The sequence below is a fragment of the Cydia amplana genome, chromosome 3 (genome assembly GCF_948474715.1).
Source record: "Cydia amplana chromosome 3, ilCydAmpl1.1, whole genome shotgun sequence".
Lineage (NCBI taxonomy): Eukaryota > Metazoa > Arthropoda > Insecta > Lepidoptera > Tortricidae > Cydia > Cydia amplana.
In genome coordinates, this window is record NC_086071.1 from 1,319,321 (window position 1) to 1,342,393 (window position 23,073).

The following is a 23,073-nucleotide window of genomic DNA, read 5'->3' on the forward strand; positions in this document are numbered from 1 at the left end:
GGTTTCATTTTATTTGCTTTACCAAAACAACCTCTTGCCACTTTATGGAGTCGTTAGTTGCATTTTTAAATAAAAATGATTTATGATCCCATGCGGAAGATTTATTTCGCTTAAGTTTTGAACATTGATTAGGGTTCAAGAAATATATACCTAAAGCTATAGTTAATTGCTAAGTCGATTTGGAAGATACCGTTTAATCCTTGCATTATAAATGGGTTACAGTAGGTGTTTTATCACAACATAGTATAAAACAAATTCGCTTCACGCTGTCTGCAATGTCTGTCTGTCTATATGTATGCTTAGATCTTTATAACTACGCAACAGATTTTGATGCGGTTTTTTTAATACCTATTACGTAGAGTGATTCAAGAGGAAGGTTTATGTATAAGTTGTTAACCCGTGTGAAGCCGGGACGGGTCGCTAGTTTTAAATAAAACACAATTTTAGGTAATGTTAAAATTTCTCGAAATTATATGCAATTTGCATGGCTCCACCCCCATACCTGTGCTACATCATCAGTAACATACTATATACTCGTACATAATTTAAAGGGCAAGCCTTAATGTTTTTCAAAACATTTCTACGTATTTTCTATTTTACTGAACACAACGGAATTCTTCGGACGAAGCTAAATCCCGAATTCCCGATATAGCGTTAACGGAGTGCAAACCCTTGCAGATTAGTGCGGTTTTTAATCCCAAATCCTACATCTCTATTTTGAGCGTCACATCACGTGGAAAAAACACAAAACCGTTTTGTATTTAGAGCTGTTTACCAGAAAAAGTTACTTGCAAACGATCCTTAGTCCGACATTGTGTTTAACAAATCATTTCACCGCTCGTTTCTTTAAACAAGTGTTTAGAGTTTTTCAAATTAGTAACGTATTATCTGTACTTGCTTTCTTTGAGATATTATCTCCGACCGATTCTTCAAAAATATCCTCGGATACCGGATACCTATCAATGCTTGCGGAAGTGTTAACACTTCAATTCATTCTTCTTAACTACTTGTATTGGTAGGTTTCCTTCAAGAGATTCGAAGTATATAATACCTAATCTCCTGATATTTTTTTCCAAGAAATGATGCATCATTTCGCCGCGTGTCAAAGAAAAGACTCCTTTCGGCTATTGATAGTGACGGTGCTGGTGGAAATGCCGCAAACGTGGCGTCATGCCTCGAACATGTGAATATCAAACAAAAACGCCGCTACTCCTGCAATGAACTAAACAAAAAGATAATAATTTCAACGTCAAAACTTGGCGCAGACAATACGGGCTGTAAAAATTCTTACAATACTTTATAACCGTAATACTGTTTCCTTTTTCAAATACTTTTCACTGATTGCAACCCTACCCATGCCCGCCAGGTCTATTCTATTGTTTTGTAAAACTTGCCGTTTATTGAAGGAATGCCGGCGACTGTTTCTGTGAGGTCTATACCTAAAGCAGGTTAAGTTTTATGAAACAAGTAATGAATATGCAAGAGATTATCCGACAAGTCATTTATTTCAGATTGCTTTTTCAGCAAAAAACATGAATGCATTAACCACTTCCAGTCTCATCATTATGCTAAAATTTATCATCCGCCTGAATATACAATCTTATTGAGTAACTTCTCAAGGATTTGGGTTCGGGGTGATTCATTAGTGACTCCAATGACACAGATATCATTGCGAATAATTTTCTATATTGCAAATTAATTAAGACATTCTTGGAATTGAATATACTTACCTACAACCATGTGTAAATGACCTTTAGATCTTCTTATTCCTCATACCAATTAAGTATTATGTTAATACCAATTAAGTATCTATTTCCTTTCAGAAAATGCCTCAAGTGTATAAGGTAGGCTGCAAAACTCAGTCAAGTCGTCGGAAAACTAACAAGGGTCCCTAAATAAAAAGGCATTGTTATTGTTGATAGGATAACGTCTTAACACAAAACTGCACTTTTACTGTTGTGTAAGTGCAGAGCGGTGCCGCGACAGCATGGAGCGCGGTGCTTATGGCCGGGCTCGGGCCGCGCGGGCGCAGAAGGCGGCGCCGCGGTCTCGGCCGGCGCGGGGGCCGCGGGCCGCGGCGGCGGGGGCGGACCTGTTCAGGCAACGGTGTCGCGGGCACCGCACGCACTGGCGTTCGCTCAGTCCTCTTGCATCGGCCAACGGTACTAAACGTGCGCCGGCGCACAGCTGCGACGCACCAAATAAACAAACTCAAAGAAACTTGCCGTGCAGTGTGTACAATGCAAACTCGCGTTGATGCATCGGCGGGGTGAACTTACAGACTTAGTGATCTAGACTAATTTAAGGATTGAGTGCAGTGTTTATTAAAACGCCAAGATGCCGAAGATATTCCTCATCAAGAAGCGGATGCATGACCAGCAACTGGGGTTGCAGGAAGGTCAGGAGCTGCTCGCGAGCAAGGCGGACTCGCTCTGTCCCGGCTCGCCGCTCGACGATGGTCCCATCGCTCTCCTCTCCAAAAAGGACAACGATTGCGGTGGTAAGTCTCCACAAGCCGGCGCCCACATAATGCGTCCATTCATCGCTCCAGTCTGCATATGGCTCACGTTTTAAATTATTCAATTCATGGTTATTGTATCAGAACTCTATTTCCTGGCTGCATGTAACTGTTACTTTATCATCATTTTTAACACTGACCTCATCCGTCTGGTGCCTATTGTATTTTAATTCAATGCCAACTACAAACGGATCGCTTTCTTACGAATTTATTTAGCGATAGGTAGATTTAGGTATGTACTCCATAACAAGAACCAGTTCAGATACTTACAGTCATTACCACTCGATTTCGTCTGCCTACCGTCTTATCCGTGTTTTTACTGAAACTACCTGAGAGCAGAATTAGCGCGATCCCAATCTGGCATTGTCATCTTACGTGGGACGATTTAGTTACTGAGACCTGTAGCGGGTTGAAAATTTTCGAGTTTTTTATTAATTCTTAGAATGGTAACTTTACAAGCAGGGAAATAATATAAAACAAAATTTCTAAGTTGGTTTTAAGGCTCATCCCATTCACCGGCATCAGAACAAAAGTATTTAACGTATACTATACTATAGGAGAACTAATGTAAAGCAAGTAGGTATAATTTGATGTTACATACAGTTGGAATTATATATTATAAATTGACGTAGCTATGTATGAACACAAACAATCGTGCCTCCGCTCCGTTAACGGTCCGAGTGAATCACTCTTAACTGTCGTGTTTTTTCGCATTTCCACACTATGTTAATTCTCAATGACATGCTAAAATCCGAAGCTATCGTTTGCACGGGACTTGACACTTCGTGATCTGTAAGACTGTTGCTATTTTTGCCGACATTGAAACCACCTACAAACATTCTGATAAAGAAATTTAAAGTTTAAAGGTTTTTTTATGTTAGATAAGTTTTGTAAATTTGACCCTTTATTGATCTACAGCTGATATGATGATGATGACGTCGAACAAATAAAAGGTTATGAATTTGATCTGGATTTGGTTTTGATATGGTCTGTCAGCTGTCAAGTGTAATTTTTGGTTGAAAAACAATCAAGTTCATAACCTGTTTTCACAATCAGAATACGCCTCCTACTCCTAATGAAAATACAATATGTAAATAAGTCGAGTCATATTTGTCTGGGAGTGTTTAAAATAGGTAACATAAAAATCACCACGAACTTTTTATAACACATAGCTGCTAATAATCCCGACTATCCTTCAGGTAGGTACTTACCTAAAACTTTTATTCTCCCTATTATTTAATCCTAAAACAACAGGCGCATTACTAATGACTTAGCCTACAAAGATAATGGGTTCTTATGATAACCATGTAAAAGCTTTTAGTGTCCCAAACAATGGACAATGTTCTTTTTCTTATATAAGTGTAGAAACACACTCGTCGTTTCTAAGTTTTGTCTATTTTACCATAGAGAAATATGTAGAGTCAGACCAAGCTAAAAGCGATTTTGGTAGCCTCAAGCTTTGCAAGTTTAATTACACGTCATCGTCATAATTTCATAGAAGCTTGACGTTTAAAACAACACTTACACCGTTTGGGCTATCAAAATCGCTCCCAACATAGCTTGGCCTGACTCTATATATATCCCATTTCGTTTATCTAATGGAGGTCGCTTTTAGAATAGGTATGCATATATGAATGAATACTGTTTGAGGGACATATTTACACAATTATTGTATGGTTAACTCGTTCGCGTCTTTACTATAGTCATCACAAAGAGAATAACCAGCTATTTTCTACGCTGCAGCCTGCACATGCGGGATAGGTACACTTTTTCAGTACATGAGACTCAGACAAGAAAAACGTGACACATATATTAACGGGACGATAACTTTAGTTTTTTTTTCCGCGGAAGGGACCTTTTTCTGAAATGTGTTTGACTCATTAATATGAAGATTCGCACTATATTATGACCGTTGGAGAACGACATTGGCAGTATATATTAAATTAGGTACAGACAGCATCAATAGTTGTCGATGAAACAACGCGCCTATCTCACTAATTGCCACACTGAGATAATTTCGCATTCAAAAGTACCTGTCTGTTGTATTGTATCTGTATCTGACTATAGTCAAATTGTTCTACATGGAGAGATACCTGTATATCTTTTTGATACGCTGTTTGTGAATGTTAGATACTTTTGAGGCATAGTCTGATCCAGGGATGTTGCGGATGCCGATTTTTTGACATCCGCGGATGCGGATTTTTAAAAGCTCACATCCGCGGATGCGGATGTCAAGATAGGTACCTACATAATAAACATTTTAGTAAATTTTATTTCAATAAACCGGCCAAGTGCGAGTCGGACTCGCGTTCCAAGGGCTCCGTACATTAAGTCCCACTCACGCTTGACTGCTAATTTTTAATAGGTTTTTTTGGCCAATGACTATAAATTACCTAGCAGTCTAGCACTTACGCCGATGCTAAGACGTTCCAGTACCGACCTGTTCCACATCCGCATCCGCATTAAATCCGCATCGATTTTATGCGGATGCAGATGCGGATGTTGAAAATAATGCGGAAGTTCCGCGGTTGCGGATGCGGATATTCGCAACATCCCTGGTCTGATCCGCTACTTGTGATGCTGACTGTACAAATGATTCAAAGCCCCCCCCCCCCAATGCTACCATACGCGCCAACGATCACACTGCCGATGCCGGCACGAAACAGGAATTGACCGGATGCTGTCGGAGGTGTCAATGATTGCAGGACAATGGCGGCACTTCCGGTGCACCCGCTTTGAATTTAGGTTACTCACAATCCCTGCCATTTTAATCTAACTTCTTCACACACGTACGACTTTTTCATTTATTGGTTAGCTTGATTCATTCATGCGTCTTTGCCAAATAATTATATACATATTATAACGTTAATATCTAATTTCATAGATTCTACTCGGATAAGTAACAGGATATACTTACTCCGTAACAATGAAGCATGATTAAACTAAAGTAAAAATAACATAAACCTATACCTAAATGGGATAATTATTACTAGATCAGCTGTAAAAAAGTAATGAAATAAATGCATTTGTATTTTGTAATTTAATAAATGTAAATATACAAACATTTGTTTATTATCAGTACATACAACGTTCAGTCGCTGTAAAAACAAAATTAAATATAAAATAACTATATTATTTTCCGAAATTATCAACTTCAAATTCCACTATTTTATCGTTAGGTATGTCCTTCCAAGTTTACCAACCAGATAAACCGTAATTATCTTAATGAAATAACAAAAGAAACAAATTTAACCTTGCATATCCATATGTACGTCGAGTGGGTTTCTACTTCTACTTCTCATTAACTGAAGAATAAAACATTCCCGGAGCTATGGAAAAACGCAAACTCCATACTTATAAAGTTTTTACGAACTACTAGGCCAATTCGAGTTTTAGTTATTAGATCTGATTCCAATATGACACTGGTCCATCAGTGTCAAAGGTGTCGTTTTTGGTTGAAGAAATGCCGCTTAATACCTACACTGTCAGATCAATATCATCTTGGAAACGGATCGAATAACTAAAACTGGAATTGGCCTGTACGTTTCATCATAGGGAGCCGGTCGGTGCATCTGCGTCACATTATACAGGCTAAAGGGCGAAATAGGGATGAACGAAATGAACTTATCGCAAATACAGGTGAGGAGACACCTGTGGCTGAGGGGCGACATACAAAGGTGGCACAAGTGCAAGTGCAAGTGCATAGGGACCGACGCGAGGGGCGGACTCTTGACTAAGTCACAGAATAAATAATAGTACTAAGTACAGAAGACTCACTCTCTAACAAAACGCGTCTGTTACGATCAGCACAGATATGGCCGCTAGGTGGCGACAGCGCCACGCGCGGTTTATGGCTTTCTCCAAAATTAGGGCCGAACCGATGTACTTTCAGCTACCTGTAGCAAAGCGACGCAATCGCGGAGTGAGACACGCCTGACTAAGTACTAATTTTATAAATAAATGTTTAGATAACACTTAATCATTTTAATAAATAAGAGTACGTTTTAAAAATATGATCTTCTCATTTGGACTATGTTTAACGGGAATTAATAATGAACCAAACGAAATGAGACAAGCATACAGATAGACGACAATGTTGTATCGTTAGCGTCAGTACAAAAGACTTCAACGGGTTGCTAAACATGGGATGCATTCAAATATATCATCAATACTTTATTTACTGTCAGTATTATACAAGTTAATGCATTATTATTGAATGCGTGCAATGTTATAATATTACAGGCATACAGTTACACGCCACACTGTACTCTAAATGTATACACACACACACAGCAGAATTATTGTAACTATGTAACTGACAAGTGTAAATACAAATACAGTAGTTACAAGTACATGCCTTGTGATGAAATGTCTCAAAATACGAGTAAATAATTTGAACGGATTCTTTTTAATATGTAATTCATTGGCCTTAGCGTCTAATGCAGACGATTCATGGCGTAAACCCGGAGAAATATCCTATTACACCGCCTGGGACGAAATTAAGGAAACGCAGGGATGCCCAGCACCTGCATTACCCTCTCGGCTTCACTGTCTTATCCCACAGGAAAGGCGAGCCAATACGTGTGGAGACAGGTCAGCTGCAGGAATCTGCCGCTTATTTCAGGTTGGACCCTACTCGCGCCTTACGGAAACTCCATTCCGGGTTTTATTTGGAGTATCCTTCTCCTAGATGGATTGCAAACCAATGCTAAGAGGACGACCATCTCCCCTGTAACGAAATACCTTCTTGCTTCGTTTGTGGACTTAGTCGCCTCGTACGACACCCTTATCCTATGTGATGTGTAATATGTAATTAGGTAATAGTTAATTCAGTATTCGTTTATAACAGCATTCCTTTAAATATTTGCAAGAAGCTACCAGTAAACCTAAATAAATATTAATTAGACACGTAACGAGGCCCTAATTGTCTTATAACGATTACTAATTTAATTATTTTTTATAGTAAATGCATTATACATATGTATGTCTATAAGGTAAACGTACTAGTGCTCGACATGCTAATGCCCAATAGATGACAGCCTACTGTCACCTCTATTGACAATGACTTAAGTTTCAAGATGACACGTACCGCGTCGAGCACCAGTACGTTTACCTTACTCTAAAGGTGACAGTCCATTTCCAACCGCAGCTGCACTACTGTTCATTTTACTATGGAAATTAAAAGTAACAGCGACGCGTTCAGTACCAGTAGTGCAGCTGCGGTCAGAAATGGAATGTTACCCTTATGGTCCAACAATTCAAATGTGGATATTTGAATGCAGTTTTTAATTACAGCAAAAGAATTTAACTTGTTTTAAAGTCATTACAGGGACATTAATATTAGAATATTATTGAAACTAATTGCCGTCAATCGCGTAATGCTCATGTCATCTTCGCTGATTATAAATAATATCTGGGAGGAGCTTTGCTCGGAAAACATATAAAATCTCAAAAATTTGCGTTTTCCCAGAGATAAGACCTAGTTAGATCGATTTTTCGCCCCCGAAAACCCCCATATACCAAATTTCATCGAAATCGTTAGAGCCGTTTCCGAGATCCCCGAAATATATATATATAAATAAATAAATAAATATGCAAGAATTGCTCGTTTAAAGGTATTAGATAGATAGATTAAGGCAAGTGATGAACTTGCAATCGTACTGCAATTACCTATAGGTAGGTAGTGGCATACATTCTGAAACGACGAGTGGTAGACGCAAAGATGCAATCAATGTAAAAATTGCTTTTTGATAATCCCGATCTCGTACGTGATGGTTTTGGATTTATTTATATACATATTGACACAAAGCTTACTACAGAGGTTATGGTAACATTCGGGTAGCGACTGCTGAGCGACTGCTGCAGCTTTGCTGGTGCGGCATAACAATTTTCTTACGTACAGACTGTTTTACACATTTTGCCAATTAATCTCCGATGCCACGGATGAAATATTTCAAGTCGAGCAAAATATAATCTCTTGGGTGATTCGGAAACAAAGAGTAGTATAATAGGAACACCTACTTCAGAATGTCGGGTTATTCCGACCACCAAAAACCACCTCCATGCCCATAATATTCGAGCCCATTATAGGAATTACACGAATGTATCTTTCCAGAAAACATAAAATAATTCATTTCAAAGGCAAGACCTTACCTTTACAACAGTATTTAAATAAACAAGAGCCATATACTCTACTGGTAATAAACTACTATAATGCTGGCAACAATGCTTATCGCTACCATGTTGCCACTTGCCATTTACGAACAGTAAAAAATCTGCATCTCTTCGAAGAAAAAAACAGTTCCACCATGTGGCCGTCTGCGCTATTGTAGCCCGCCCCATTGTGTTGCACCTACCTTTTTATTTTTGCGTTTTATTACGATTACTGAGTAACTAAAATACGAATGGACTTGGAATAAATAATAAGTCTTAATTTAATAGGTATATAATGAAAAAACCTATTTATGAAAGTAATATTGAACAGTCGGGAGTCTGGATGTTGACGTTGACACGAATGTAATCTAATTTAATTTTAATATTAATGGGTAATAAGAAAACAGCATCCCAGCCAGCGTATCACATTGGAAGTCTATTAAAGCACAATCTATTAAAACTTATAAATATTAAGGGTTTGTTTTTATAAAAGTAAATTAAATCTAAAAAAAAAAAAATTTTGTGAGTTGAATAATAGTCTCGTTGAAGTATTATTTCAATCACATTAGCAAGTAAGTAATGATATCTCAATTAAAATTACTTTGCTGCGAAATGATGGGAAGATCCGGCGCAAAGAAATGCAAGCCGCCGCTCGTCAAAGAGTACTTAAGAGTATGTGTTTTTTTTACAAAAACACGTCTTCGTCTTAAATACTTTTTTGCAGCATACAAATGTGGACTAACATTTACATATATGTAAGTATAACGAAACATGTTTAACTATTAGCTATGAGAAAATACTTCATTGGGGGATGGTTGCTTTACAGGAAATTTGTTTTGAAGTGTCAACATCCGATCTAGAGGTACACGGTCGATTGCATGCCATCGCCGTTTTGTTTTTGCAATAACGAGTGTTCTAGGAACACCGGTCGGAGCGCCCGCGCCCTGAGAGCCTACCGCGAACCAAGTTCGACGTGATGCCTCCCTGTCACACTTACGTACGAATTTACAAGTGCGACAGAGAGGCAATACGTCGAACGTGGTTCGCGGTAGGCCTTCTGTCCTGTCCTGTCCGAGATGCGGGAACGGCCTTTAATTGCCATTCGCCCGTTTCAGCCAACACATCTGCTGATCGCACCTCGCCTTGTCCTTAGCAAAGCGTAATTACGCGAAACATTAAAGTTACGGCATTAAGAGCCATTATGAATATTATGATCTATGTTGACTCACTGTAATATAATAATAGTCCAGTAAAGTATAGTAATAGTCGTTTCCAGGGCAGCCCGGAGGACCTCTACACCAATCTGACACCTGATGCGATCGATTGGCTGCGTAGCCTGGATGTCGACTTATAATTAGTTATACTAGTTGCCTACAATATTAATACGCCATACGCTTAAATAAATAATAGTAGTTTTATAGTGCGGAAGTGCGGTATCTTAGATACATTTGCGAAATGTTTATGTAGTTCAGAACAAAACGTGTTTTAAATAATGATCTCGAGACGTCACGGTTCTGACATAAATCCTGAGCTATTACTGTAATCTCCATGCCATTTTGGTCAAGTAAAGCTCATCAATTAGCGGACCTGAAAAGGTAGATACAATGCTTCTTGCTTAAGTATTCTAAACAAACACATAAAGAGGCCATAAACCGCAATAATAACTGTAGGAGCGTTTTCTTAATGTAACCGTCATTACCACGTAGTTACTGGACGGCATCACCGGCGCGAGGGCGGGGCGGGAGGGGGGCGAAGCCAATCGTTTAAATTGCGGAAACAATAAAAGTAATAGAACGCGATGTTCGCGTGATTGATATTATAAAATCATCCCGAACGCCTCTTTTCCTCGCATATGACGCTAACGGGGACTGCTAGTACACTTAAAGATAAAGATAAAACATAGTTTATTCAAGTAGGCATAATTACAATGCGCTTATGAACGTCAAATAAAGCTCCAACCCTACACCTCTGCCCCGAGAAGATTTAAATCCCCCCTCAATTGGAGGAGGGTATCCCAATATGGGACCGGCAACAAACTCGACGGGACACATCTTATCAAAAAAAATTACATCTTATAATTAACATGCATTACGAGAAAATAAGGAAAAAAATACAATTTAAATTACTATAGAATTCATGCAATTATACACATAAGAAAGATCCCTTCTGGAAGAGATCCCTTATAGGGATAAGTTCGCCTTTGTACATTGTATACATTCTTTTAATTGTATCTTAACCTGTCTTATGTACAATAAAGTGTTTACATACATACATACATAAGGTGTAATAGAAATTTGATTTAAAAAATATACCTAGATAATATGTAAGTACATGGAATCATATAAATACGTAGCTCTTTCAGAAAACATATCAAATTCTTACAAAAGGAAAAGAAAATAAAGTTATTAAAAGAAATGGTAAAACTTGGTGGTACTAATGGTTAAAAATTGATACTTTCGAAACAGGAGACTCGGTTCATGTTCAGCTCAGGTAATTTATCCCTGTGATTATTGATATTAGTCATGGAACTGAAAGCTTTGTTATCGGATACCATTACGGACCATCAAGACCTCAGGTTTATCTACCTACTCAAAATGAACGCTGTCAAAATAAGCTTTCGTTTCTTCAATTTTAACAAATAAATAAAAAATTAAAAAGTATAATAGGAAATATTGAGGTACATTTAAATCAAATGCAATAAATTGCTATAAGTAGCGATTCAGAATAAAATAAAATAAAATATAGCTTACATGCTTACACGTCGCGAGCGTAAGGTCATCTCCGCCATTGTTGTGTCGTGCAGCTATAAAAGATAATCATTTCGTGTATTTTGGAGCAATTTGGGTTCCATTGCAACCTTAAAGAGACCGCCCACAAGTAGGCACGCTGAGGACGTCTGTAGTGCGGACAATTACCTACGCTTTATGAGACCAATCTCTTGACAAAATCTTACCAACATCCGTGTAGCAGATTTATAAGTAAGTAATAAGGTAGATATTGAAACCGGCGGATGAAATTAAAGTGTTATTTCTCTGTATTAGCATAGAGAAATACAATAAGACAAGAGTGCTCACTCCATACATTTGTTTTGGTACCAAAAAGACTATTATTTTCAGTGTCGACATCTAGCATCGAGTAGCGGAATTATCAGTACTGCTACTTTACAATAGATGTAGCACCGACCGGAAATTCTTATGTTGTTGAGCATTATGTAGTTTTAGTTTGCCATGAATAAACGAATTTATTCTTATTCATTAGACTTTCCTGTCGGTGCTACATCTATTGTCAAGTAGCAGTACTGATAATTCCGCTACTCGATGCTAGATGTCGACACTGAAAATAATAGTCTTTTTGGGACCAAAACTGATGTATGGAGTGAGCAATCTATGTATTTTTTTTCATAGATTGTCAACTACGAATTATATTAGTACTAGCAAGCATTGTACTGTACTTACGATAAGCAGTAGTTTGCTTTGACTTGAAAGGAAACCTTGCCGGGAATGCTTATACATACATAATAGCAGTATATTTCAGCGACTGTCATAGGATGATTAAGGGCTAACTGAAAGAAACCCTACGCCGTTAGGGTAGGTTTATGTATGTACCTACGAGTAACTAACTCGTGATTACGGTTACATACTTTATGTAACTATGTAGTACATTTTGTTATGATTACTTATGATTTACGATACATTTTCCATAAACCACTTAACACTGGTTATTATTTCCGTCATTCAAAAATTCAAATAACGGTACCGGTGTTAACGGATAAAGCCGTAATAAAATTCAAGTTTCCTCCATAGAGCGGTGCGGCCGTGTGATCGAAAACAAACCGGCGCGGCGCGGAAGGCCCCCTTGTGGGCGGCGGGTTTTTTCTACTGACTATTTGAATTATTCGGCAGCCGCTAACCTTGAACATTCGCTAAACACATTTGGGTTATTAACCCTGGCCAAATCTGGTTGTGATTCACGTCGTGAACAAAATAATAATAAAGGTGTTTAACAGTTTTTGTGACCGTTCGTTTAAATTTAAAGAGACGGCAATTGGAACCAGCATTTTCACTGCACAGGAGCCGCGGCTTGTAACTATGCTCCGTAGGAGACGTAGGTGCTTCGGACGTCGTCTCCTCCTAGCCCGGCGACGCATTCGTGAACGGTCTTTAAGCAATTTTGTTGCAAATTGAAAAGCCTTTGTTCTTTCAATGTCAGACAACCGTGTTACAGCATAAATTACACTAAAGGAAACATATACATAATTTTCCGCTAAGCCTTCCATTTGTTAACTGTAAATTGGCATAAACCTACGGTTGTATTACACAACATTTCGCACAGGCAATTTCACATCGCAGCGGTCGGCCACGTGTGGACTCCACATCTGGTAAGAACAGTCTCCACATGTGACCAAAACCAGGGCACTATAAAATTCGAGACAAAAAATGTCCTTCGGAACGACCTTTTGTCTTGGAGCGATCCTCTCGAACGCTCCCGCGGTACCGTGTGCTATCGGTACCTATGGAAAAAAGACTTGAACGGAATTTTATTTACCGGCCGTCCGGAGCGGGTCTTCATAGCTGTTTTATGTTTTATTTAATGCGTTAAATGCTAACAGCGTCCAATAACCTCGCCGCAAGGACATGCTAGTCTGCCGGCAGCTCGTTGGCTCGCTAGTTCAAAAGATAATTCAGCCCCAGGCAGTTTTACTGCCGCTTCATTCTCCGTCTAGAAGAATACGTATACATATATGTTAGTTCATATAACGCATTTTAAACAGAATCTTATAGCTTGTTAAAAATATTATGACTCAGATTAGACAATCGAACATTCTCCATAAAACGTGACGCCCTCGAAGGTTTCGGACAAGAGTAATACTTTATGCTCTGCATTTTAATTGTAACATTGTGCTGTACAGACAGACAGGTTGCAATTAATCATTTCGACGTAACGATTAGAATAACATTTCGTTAGTGATTAATGTCTGGATAATTACTAGCAACGCGAACACCTTAACGCCAATAAGTATAATGGTACCAGCTGTAAGAATGTTTTAAGGCTACGTTCATGTATTGGCCAAAACGACCGACTCGCTAATGACGAAATTATTATCTAAACAATTATGCCCGTAATTCATATTTCTTTAAATAGAGTCCTCGATATCACAGTCAAACACGTTTGCTATTTGCCAGTGTTCAAAAAAGCCGAAATTATTTAATAAAAATTGCTACGCTCCGTTATTATCTAAAAATTGGTTCTAATTTACACGAGGCTCTATAGTTGATGAGTTCTCGTACAGAGATCTAACCAAGATGCACTAATTATTGCCAAAAGTGTTGCAAAGAAGGCTGTGTTTAATGGTCAAATAACGAGCACTCCAAGGTTGCGCTGTTCCTCAGCAGGAAACCGTAGGTACTAATAGATATGGTCATGGCAATTACGGGGCCTTGACTTACCGTTTTAGAATAAAAAACCGCACAACTTTTAAATAGATTAAAGGTAGGAATGAGTCTATGCGTAACGCTTCGCCATACTGAGAATGATTAACAAAGAAGTTCGGAATTGTAGTGCTAATAACTGCCCAAGATGGCGGGTGTTTAGCGTAGAATGCAGGATGACGGCACTTATCTGTCGCTCTTTGTTGGGGCGTAATAATCCCAAGCTAAGTAAATTAAATGTATGCAACGGCAGTAACAAAATTCACTGGTATTATGATTATATGTCCAAGTGACTACAGTATTTTTTTGTCTCATTGTTACGGTACACCTATAAGACAGATCCGATACTTCGACGCCGTTCGACCCCGTACGAGGCAAACGAAAACGATGCATACAAATGTGTGATAAGGTTAGCACAACACGGCCTGAATGCGTAATGTTTTAGGATGATGTAAAGAAAACGATAAAGGTAGGCATATAGGTATATATGCGATACAACCGCGAACCTAGCACAAAAGACCTACACGTGTTTTTCACTTGCTTTGAGGTTTATTGACAACAAAAATAAGTCTAGATGATTTTACTACGTGTGTTTGTTGTTTGTTGTAAATAGTTATTTACAACAAACGTCACGTCACACCTTTTATACTACAATAAAGAGGGTCAATTATTTCACGCCAAGGTAAAACTTAACTACGAAACATTAAAAATAATTATTTTTAAATTAAGAAATAAAAATATATCTATTACCGAAAATGTTTTCCGTCGATAATGATCGACACACCGCAAAGCAAATATGTAGGTATTGATTAACAAGTTATAGCCATCAGGTACTGGTAATGATCGGTAGTTTTTAGGGTTCCGTACCCAAAGGGTAAAAAACGTGACCCTATTACTAAGACTTCGCTGTCCGTCCGTCCGTCTGTCACCAGGCTGTATCTCATAAACCGCGATAGCTAGACAGTTGAAATTTTCACAAATGATGTATTTCTGTTGCCGCTATAACAACAAACACTAAAAACAGAATAAAATAAAGATTTAAGTGGAGCTCCCATACAACAAACGTGATTTTTGACCGAAGCTAAGCAACGTCGGGCGGGGTCAGTACTTGGATGGGTGACCCTTTTTTTTGCTTGTTTTTTTTTGCTTGTTTTGCTCTATTTTTTGTTGATGGTGCGGAACCCTACGTGCGCGAGTCCGACTCGCACTTGGACGGTTTTTTTATTATGCACACATGGCACTTTAAAAAAGAATTAATTTAATGTTGTTATTGGGATTAATTAATTTGATTTGTATAAAATGAAGTCTTCAAAATATCCAGATAAAAATCGCATAAAGTAACCTAAAATATGATAGGTACGTACCTAAACATATTAGGTATGTATTAACTTTTTTGGACCGATTCTAAGAACCGTTTCCCGTAAATCACAAATATATATATACCTACAAACGTAAAACGTACCTATCGCCTTTAAGAACTGTTTTACGTAAATCTAACTCACTTATAATGTCATATGCATCTCAAATCCCAAAAGGCGTATAGCCATAAATAATGTATACAGCATTCCACTCCTTTTGAAGTAAATTTTATATTCCAAACCTGTCGGCATGGTCTTGGGCGGGACGTTTTTTTCTTGACAACCTACATTTGCATGCAGTTATTTACAGTAAGTAGGTACACTGAGTTACCTACATATATGCAGCGGTATGTATTTATAGCTTAATTTAAAGATTATTTAATGAAAGTGTAATAAGTAATGTAGATTATTCAAGTACATACATATAGTTAAATTAAATTATTTTATGTAAAAATTGCACTACATAAAGAAGTTAGAGCCGGATCAAGCGCTACGTGACATTCGCAATGACAAAGTGTGTAAATGTCGAATCTTCAATAATGTCAAATTTCTATGAAAATACGGCGTTTATAATGACACTGCCTTACTTCGTTCTGTTCAAGTCTGTAAAAACTTACAAAGTTAGCTTAACTAATATTATATCAAGAAGAAAACGTCTACGAACGATGCTAATAAATTAAAAGTGGAAAATTCACTGTCTTGGGTGAGACTTGAACGACCACTTCCACTCCACTTCCACTTTTACTTGTTTCTAAGCTTAAAGTTAGCTTAGACAGTTTCTACGTACATGAGTAGGTATACTCCCCAAAAACGTAATAAGGTACAATGTAACAAATTTATTCTAAGCTTAATAGCATCGATCGCAGACATTTCTGCTTGTTAAAAATTAAAAATGTATATTTATTTCTACAAATATACATATTTAATAATATTATTTAAACATAGCTTGTCCTTCAATTGCAGCTTAACCTGTTCCGTTTTGTTGATTCTGATCAACAGCGAAAACGACTGTCAACAGTTTCCGAGAACCCAGTCCCGAGTAGGACGCATATTTCAAACCAAACATACAATATTTACGTGCACATTTGTGCGGCTTAAGTGCTGCTATAAACCTCGTCCATGTCTTTACACAAAGCGTCCTTTGGTGAAATATCGCGCAACAAAAATATGGTACGCTATGCTCGGGACCCGTCACGCCTCGCTGACTAGACGCATACAATTACGGACCACGCACAAAAAAGAGTCCCAACAATGCAGGCTTCGTCCTTGAATCAACAAAAGCCGAGAAAGGGCAAGGGAACTCGTTTAACCCAACCTTGGGACTTTCACTGACGCATTTTTGCTACAAATCTCTTTTTAGAAATTCATTAAGAGCAATTGTGTTCCAAATGATTATTAAATGGCTCCAAGTCTACCGCTGTTTTTAATTATTATATAGGTACGCAAAATTATGTTGATAATATCGAAAAATACAAATATATGTTAGGTATTTGTGCACGAAACTATAGTGACTGACAGGAAGTAACGACACCGGCTGAATGGCCAGGTCTGGCGTCAATGGTTGGCAGATTTGGGTCGAGATTGGATTTGTCACTGACGCGCCAATTACAATAATGCGACACACACATACACAACTACGGTGGGTGTGTATGCGGAGGCGAATGTTACCGTTATGGTACATACCGTGACGTCAACGAGGTCTCATGCCTCCGACGCAACACGCATACATTACAAATAATCCGAGGCCACATCATATTAAATGTATAAATACCTACTAAAAACTAAAATGCATTTTCAAAAGATTTTTTGAGTCTACTAGATGCTTAAGTTAGCGTTCTCTGGAGCCAAATCGGTACCTAGTAGGCAGGGTCTACGATGTTGGAGGTCCCGGGTTCGAATCGCGTTAAGGGCATTTAAATATTTGTGTGTAATGACAAATATTTGTTCCTGAGTTATGGTTTATGGATGCTTTCTATGTATTTATATAAATAACAATTGTACATCTATATATTATAGAATATATCGTCATCTAGTCCTACCCATAACACAACACAGCCGTTATTGAGCTTTTACTGTGGGACTTGGTCGATTTTTTTTAAATCGTCCTATAATATTTAATTATTCATGATGTATTTATAGTCATATCCGATAACTATATAGTGCCTCATTAAATTTAACAAATGTTTCTATTTTCATTTCAGATCGTGATGTTTTCGGAGAAAGATCTATCGACCGCGGCAAGAAAGAACCAAGAAAATTTGTTTCATCGATTCTGGGCGGTGACATCCCTTACGGCAGCCACAGGGGTCACGTCCTCACACAAGCAGAACGAAAACAATATTCGCCAGTCCTTGTAGAAGACAAGAAAAAAGATGACAAACCATTAATTAAAGAGGAAAAGGATCCATTAGAAAGCCAATACGTTGTGCTCCCTTCCAGAAGCTCACCTTCACCAGAAACTTCCCCATCTCCCAGTATTGATAACAATATCACATGTCAAAAAGTATCAGTAATACAAAGAACACCCTCACAGTCACAATTCCGCGACGGCAAAAAAGATTTGATAGATGTCAGCATTCCAGCGACACTTCCAACAACAGAACCCGAACAGGACCAACCTATTGATTACGTTATTGCAAAAAAGCGGGGAGAAACGGAGGATGAAGAAACAGAAAAAAAGATAAGAGAGCAAAGACGAACGAGCAGTTCTAAAATTGCAAACGGAATTTTAGCGAGACCTACATTAGTCTTAAGAAACTGCCCCGCCAATAAAATCCCCGGAATAATCAGTGCTGCTGCGGGTCATGGTCGATCCACCAGTGGCGGCGGATCTAATGGTGGATCTCAAAATAGCGGTGGTTCAGCTAATTTCAGTTCTGGTGGAGGCAGCACTGCTCCTTCATCGGGCGGAGGTGGCGCTATTGGTGGTGGTTCAGGGAGTGGTGGGAACGGCCGCGATGGACGATCCAACTATGGACCAAATAGTCCGCCGACTGGTAGCCTGCCACCGTTTTATGAAACTCTGGGTCCCTCCACGAAGAGTGGCCAGAACTCTTACAACGCTAATGGTTCCTTCTCAAATGAATTTAATATGATTAATGGCTTTAACATGGACTGTGAAAGTAATGAGAATACAACAAATTTCCCCGAACAAAGTAAACAGTATTCATTAATGCAAAATGCAAATTACGGACTAGCTTTAAAAGACGAAGATATCGATTATGAGAACAAAATGGAGAATTTGGGTGCGATGGGAAACTATGGAAGTAATTTTGATGACTCTATGGTAGTTGATATGGGAGACGACGTCATAGATACGTACCACTTTACTAACACATTAACTTTTCCCGGATCGAACGAAGGTATTTTGGGCAACTTGTCTGATTCGACAGAAGATTTTGAAAATCTGCTAAATAATCATGTAGAACCTATCACTGACTCTGATCTACGAGAATCATCATCAATCTCACCAGCATCTGTAGACATTGAATCACTAGCAGAACAAGTTACGTTAAGTAGACAGTATTATGAAAAAGCCAATAACTATTTGGCATTCGCTAGCCAAGAAGCCGGATCGTCATACAACTTCGCTAAAGATCGGCCGGACTTATTAATGCAACTGAACCCAGCACTTCTTCAACACAGCGAAGGACAAATGCAACAGCTACAAATTCACGTTCAACTGCAGCAAAGGCAACAGATCATGTCGTCCCCCGGCTTCCCGTTCAGTCACCCGCTGGAGCTGGACTCGCCTACGGGCGTGTCGCTGCCCTCGCCCGGCGGCAACAACTCGCTGGACGGCAGCAGCCACGTGGAGAGTTCCGCCCTCAGCCCCGCCGCTGCTGTAAGTCTCAAGAAAGGCTCTGGCGCCGATAGCAAAGTCCAAATCTTGCAACACAGGGTAAGCATTACTTGATTTTAAGGCGAAGCTTTGATTCGTTTTTCTCCTTCAATGTCGCTCTCTATATATATAAAAGAAAGACGACATCGAAGTTTGATAATGAAAATCATTGTTACATTATGCTGAGCCTGAATCAATTTATGCTTTATCTTATTGCAAAAATATTTTAATTTTTCTTTTTTGGACAGCTTCTATTGATTTAGCTCAGCTATATAATTTAATAATGAGTAAAAAGTTCCTCTTAACGTCTTTAATGCGAACCGCATCATATTTTGATAACAGTAGAACAAACTGAGCTGTCCTTATAAGAAATTTAATCGATGTGTTAACTTCTTCACAGTTGGGATTACCGGCGGAGCTTCCGTTGGAGTTCATCAACGGAGGTCACGGTGTAAAAAACCCTTTGGCCACAGAAGCCAACGCCAGACAACGAGAAGAGGAGAAAAACAAACAAGTATTAGTCAGTGAAGACGACCCAACCAAGTTTGTGTGCAGAGTTTGCTCGAAGAACTTCAGCTTACAGAGGCTCTTGAATCGACATATGAAATGCCACTCCGATGTTAAGAGATATCTATGTACATTCTGTGGCAAAGGCTTCAACGACACCTTTGACCTGAAACGTCACACAAGGACACACACCGGAGTCAGACCTTACAAGTGCAATCTGTGCGAGAAATCATTTACCCAAAGATGCTCACTAGAATCTCATTGCTTGAAGGTGCACGGAGTTCAACACACATATGCATACAAGGAGCGAAGAACTAAGGTATTTATATAATTTATTTCACTATCTAGTTAAAGAAGAAACCATGATTTAATATATCATTTCAATAACCCATTTTTTACCAATAAATAACCATGTAATGTGTTTATTGGGACTCTTTGTAACTTTAATACGATAATAATAATTATAATAAATTACAATACCTAGCTACAGATTTTCCCCTTTTACTTCAGAGTATTTTGGGTTGTAATAGCGTGTTTTTGACTTACTTGTATTAAATATTGTATCCGCACATTCCAGATGTACGTGTGCGAGGAGTGCGGCCACACCACGTCGGAGCCCGAGGAGCACTACATGCACCTCAAGAAGCAGCACCCCTACTCCCCGGCGCTGCTCAAGTTCTACGACAAAAGGCACTTTAAGTTCACGAATGCTACTTTCGCCAACCAACTCTTAGGACAGCTACCAATGCCAGTCCATAATTAAATTAATGCGCGCATTTGCACGCTTAATTATTCAAATAACATCATTATCCGCCTGTAGCAACTGGCACTAAAACATCGTGTTCCAATAACTATACCATTCTAGTTATATGCATGACTGAAAGGTATCTTTACGAATTTATTCCGTCCCTAATTAGCTGAATTCTATTTAGTTTGTGTACAATAGAAATCCCAGTGTTTGTATAGCTCAATTGACTTTTTTTTTATGTGAAAGGACAACATACATGCAGACGGGTCGCCTGATGGGAAGCAGTCTCCGTCGCATATAGGGACTGCGCTCCAGGGAGACGCCGATGCGTTGCCGAACGTGTTGTTCTTACTTACATCTTTCTCTAACCTCATTATTTGAACTTTGTTCGTCCTAAGCGTACAGACTAACCTAAATCAATCGTCTTCCAAGCACAGTATCACAACTGTGTTTTCTGTATTCTTTCTTACCGGGAAACAATATTCAAATTATGTTCCCAAACAATACCTAAATTTTTAACAGTCAAAGAGAACGCCAATGGCCCAGGCATGACTGCAATTAAAAAATTTAAGTATCGGGTATTATGTGCAATCTTTGGTGATGGTACGGGATTAGATTAACTTTTACTTGTAATTTAGTTTAAATCGTAGTATAACTTTAGTCATTTACGAATTTTTATATGACAAATTGTTAGTAAGCTTCATTTCAAATCAGCCATAGTAGCAAAGAGAAGATTATTGTATGGTGCTAATGCAAGTGCAACGCTGACTTGAAATGAAGCAGGTATGAACCGGATGACACTTCTTGTCCGATTCATTTGGAACGTTGAAAATCAGAATGGTTTTTAATGAATTAATTCCACAATAAGGAATCTCTTTCCTCGTTTTAGTGATACTAGCTTCTAATTATCTTTGAAAACATTAACACAAATTATGTCACAAGTTTTACGAGTATGTACCTATAAAGTGTTATGTTTGTCCTTTGTACTTATTATTGAAATCGGAATTTTTTGATTCGAATGTGACTTCCCGTGCGAAGCATACAATGTCGTACCAAGTTTAATTGCATTTCTAGAAAATATTTATATTATTTAAATTAAAATATGGATCGGTTACAGTCTGTGCTGTGAGCCAGTGAGTGTGTGCGTGCGAGAGTTTATCTATTGTGATTGTGTAACTGAGTTATTTAATGTGTCGATTGTTATATTGTTAAGGTCAAGTCGTTATATCGAGGATTCGACGGAGCGCTTCCGACTTATAGATTACGATGCTCAATTGATACATTTGCGCTTTCACAGCGAAGCTTGTGGGACCAACTTTGTAAATATGTCTAAATTTATAAATATTACAAAATTAAAGGATAACGTACTTAATATAGTAGTACCTAATTAGACTAGAATGAGATTTTTAAATGATATTGAAATTTATAGTATTTTGAACAATTTTGTAGTTTTTGATAGATCTGAATGTGAAATTAATTGGCTTATCAATAATTAGAAATGAATGCATGTTTGTGATAGCGCAATGCCTCTGTTATACTTGTCTGTTGCATTTACTAGCATTTTTAATCGAATATCAATGTGTTGTTTCTTATTTAAAGGAACATACTCTTTGTTACTCTATATTGATAAGCAATATATAAAGATTAAATAATGATTTCTATCGTTTTATTGATCATCTAATTGTCTAACTGTTGGCACCCTTCATGCTCTCTGGACCCCAGCCTCCGCTGTCTGTCTGTCCGTTCGTTTATATGACTGAACTTATCGAATTGTGACAGGTGTTCCAGTAATTTATTTCAGTGTTTATTGCCTCATTAAAAAATATGCATACCCTGCACTAAATATGTAGGTACCTACGTTGACTCAATAGGCAGGTTTATATGAAAACATATAGGGGTATGCATCTTCCACCCTTGACCACGTTGGCACTTACTGTTAGGTGAGATTGTGGTCAAATGCTTTCTTACCTTTATCCGTATGACTCTTAACCTTTTGAACGCCACAGACGGCAATTGACGTCAACGCAAAATCGTGACAACGACGCCAAAGACGGCATTTGACGTCGATCGTTTTTTGATGAAAATCTACTGAAAAACACCCCACTTTTAGGTTGGCATTATTTATTCACAAAACTAAATTTTACCCCCGTGGCGTCAGTGGCACGGCAAATGGATGCGCTGTTTGGCGTTCAAAAGGTTAATAAAGACTTACTATGGAAATAGGGTATTTGACACATGTTGAATTTTATAACTAAATCTAGTGAGATAAAAAATGAGCAATTTATCACAATACATTTGAAATTTAAAAAATATATGGGAATATAATAAAAAAAATACAAGACCTTATAGTTTAAAAAAAAATTAACTTCCAAATAGGAAAAGATAATGATACCATTCGATTCCTTATATTTCATTTAAAAAAATAGTGTATAGCAACCACATACATAAACGCAATATTTCACCGACAAAATCGCAATTTCCTTATTTTACATACATCGAAACGGCTTCTAACGTTACAT

The 23,073-nt window shown here is 38.2% G+C and overlaps 1 protein-coding gene across 2 annotated transcripts; it reads left to right on the forward strand.

Annotated features, from left to right (window-relative positions):
* Positions 1 to 2,108: 2,108 nt before the first annotated feature.
* LOC134662328 (transcriptional regulator ovo-like) lies at positions 2,109 to 22,209 on the forward strand. 2 transcript variants are annotated; one of them, XM_063518513.1, is made up of 4 exons: positions 2,109 to 2,500; positions 17,660 to 19,359; positions 19,700 to 20,125; positions 20,384 to 22,209. In XM_063518513.1, the coding sequence occupies exons 1-4, from the start codon at positions 2,338 to 2,340 to the stop codon at positions 20,567 to 20,569; spliced, it is 2,475 nt and encodes an 824-aa protein (XP_063374583.1). In that variant the 5' UTR covers positions 2,109 to 2,337; the 3' UTR covers positions 20,570 to 22,209. The 2 variants fall into 2 exon arrangements, with proteins under 2 accessions (XP_063374583.1, XP_063374584.1); XM_063518514.1 differs by having other exon boundaries at positions 2,111 to 2,500; positions 17,660 to 19,302.
* The last annotated feature ends 864 nt before the right edge of the window (positions 22,210 to 23,073 follow it).

Coding starts and splice junctions, on each gene's coding strand:
- LOC134662328 (XM_063518513.1), top strand. CDS start 2,338: ATGCCGAAGATATTCCTCATCAAGAAGCGGATGCATGACCAGCAACTG. Junction 19,360..19,699: donor TCCAAATCTTGCAACACAGG/GTAAGCATTACT, acceptor ACTTCTTCACAG/TTGGGATTACCGGCGGAGCT. Junction 20,126..20,383: donor ACAAGGAGCGAAGAACTAAG/GTATTTATATAA, acceptor CGCACATTCCAG/ATGTACGTGTGCGAGGAGTG.